The 2,070-nt window shown below is 36.0% G+C and overlaps 1 protein-coding gene across 1 annotated transcript in view; it reads right to left on the bottom strand.

Annotated features, from left to right (window-relative positions):
* The window catches only part of LOC104499304 (chromosome unknown open reading frame, human C10orf107), a 39,908-nt gene extending 38,385 nt beyond the window's left edge, over nucleotides 1-1,523 (bottom strand). Inside the window, exon 1 of the mRNA XM_010142793.1 lies at nucleotides 1,364-1,523. Within this exon, the coding sequence (XP_010141095.1) occupies nucleotides 1,364-1,433 (70 nt within the window). The 5' untranslated portion in view covers nucleotides 1,434-1,523. The remainder of the gene's footprint in view (nucleotides 1-1,363) is intronic.
* Between the last annotated feature and the right edge of the window lie 547 nt (nucleotides 1,524-2,070).

Genomic DNA, 2,070 nt, shown 5'->3' with positions numbered 1-2,070 from the left:
CAGCAGGAGAGCAAAAAGCAAACTCACAACACTTGCTTATCCAAACTTATGTATTGACTTCAAATCACAGGGGTATTAGGGCAATTAAAAAAAAAGGGGGGGGGGCCCACAAAATAATATTTTTTTTCCCCACAATCTCTGTCTGCAAACCCATTGAACAGTTTTAGCTGTAATTGTATATATAAAAATTAATCAGAGGCAGACACCACCATGGAAAATTTCAGCTTAAAGAGTTAAAGTTTGGCAAAGATTTATGCAACTAACATTCCGTTCCTGAATAATGTCAGGCAGCTTTAAAGCTGGGTTGTGCTACCAGCCCATCTAGTACCCAGGCATTACGCACAGCCTCACAAAACTCATTTCTGACATGTTTCCACTCTTCTCCATTGTTACATTAATATAGTTAGCATATGTTACAATACTTTCTCATTGGAGACAGGAAGGACAACTGGAATTCCAATGATCATAAGGCACGTACATATTCTGTCAAAATTCCAAGTCAGAAAGGCCCTTGAATTAAATTACAATGAAAGAGTATAATAACTGTTATGAGCTTGATTTTAAATATTTATCTTCTCTTTGAATGTAACTGCCGAGTCCTTTCCTCTTCCTCTGGGAGGGACTTTTCTCAGCATAATCACCTTCAAAATGCATGTTAAATAAGCCCTGTGATCTCTGAAAAATGGGGTTTAGAGGATGCTGCTACTATTTTTCTGACTATTTTGTTCCCGCCAGACCCAAGCTACATACTTCGTTGCAAATTTCCTCATAGCCACAGGATCTTTCATAGTCACTTTTCATCTCTTTGGCAGTGATGCCAGTTTAGGTCCCACACCAGTCTGTAGTTAACGGATAAATTTTGTGCCAGAAGTGCAAACATTTGCCACATAGGAAGCTGTCTGCAAGTTGACCTCCAAGGATAAAATAAATGTAATTCACCCGCTGTAATGCTACAGGATGTACCTACTATCTGAAACAGCAGAGAAATGTGCCCAAGGCTACAGTGAGTCACTCGCTGAGACAGCTGGAATTGGAATTTAGGAGCTCCTTGCTCTCATTCTACTGTAATTATTATTTATTTTACCAAGGCAAAGATGAGGTCTCTTCAGGACCTGGCCCTTTTGTGCCACATACTCTACAAACGAAGAATGAGGGATATTCTGCTAAAAGTTCTCTCTGATGAAATTTTAATGTCTGCCAAGAAGAATTATTTTCAGGTACAAGGTATAAGACAACAACATTCAAGAGGAAAATATTTCATTTTACAATTACCTGTAATTAAATATTGCTTTATTAAAATGTCTGGAAAATATTCTTGCCTTCCCCTTCAGATATTTATTTTATGATTTTTAATTATACTTACCACGGAGGTTCTCCAACAGGAAATTTAATAGACCCATGAATCCCGAGAGCTGCACAAGATTGAAGTCCATTTCTTTAGCCCACCAAAATCCTGCAGTATAATAATCGAGTAAAATAGCTTCTTTCAAAGATGTCTTTAATTGTTTAAAATTCAGAAATTCTTCCAGCTTTCTAGAAGAAATTGCAGAGCAAAACAATCACATTAATATCTTCAGATATGATTAACGAAATAAAAAAAATAAAGCATTGCAAAAAAACCAAAGAAAAATACATTGAAAATACACAGAGAAAAAAAAAATCAGTGTTTGTTCAGGAAGGGGATTTGTGGGATGGAACGGAACAATTAGTCTCCACTTTCTACTCCCACTCTTTCACTCTGATTGAGATAATTTTACAGTACTAAAAAGATGTTGCTTCCCTTTCAAGATTATTTTTCACGTAGCCTCTGAAGAAAAATTACATTTGAAAATAATGTAAATAATACAACATAAATAACTGAAAGAAGCTAAAACATTTAGAAGTTTAAATTCCACTTTCCTAATGGACAAGACTTTTAAGAGGAGCCTCATCCTATTTTACTGGCACACTGCGGAACTTTTTCCACTTCCTTTAACTTGAAAAATTAATGAAAAAAATACACTCCCTTGTAGGAGGCCATGCTGTTGCTGACACATTTATGTCTACTCTATCCAAACACGGAATTAGTTA

This window comes from Buceros rhinoceros, unplaced genomic scaffold (genome assembly GCF_000710305.1).
Source record: "Buceros rhinoceros silvestris isolate BGI_N320 unplaced genomic scaffold, ASM71030v1 scaffold10429, whole genome shotgun sequence".
Taxonomy (NCBI): domain Eukaryota; kingdom Metazoa; phylum Chordata; class Aves; order Bucerotiformes; family Bucerotidae; genus Buceros; species Buceros rhinoceros.
This window is presented reverse-complemented; position numbering and strand designations above follow the sequence as displayed.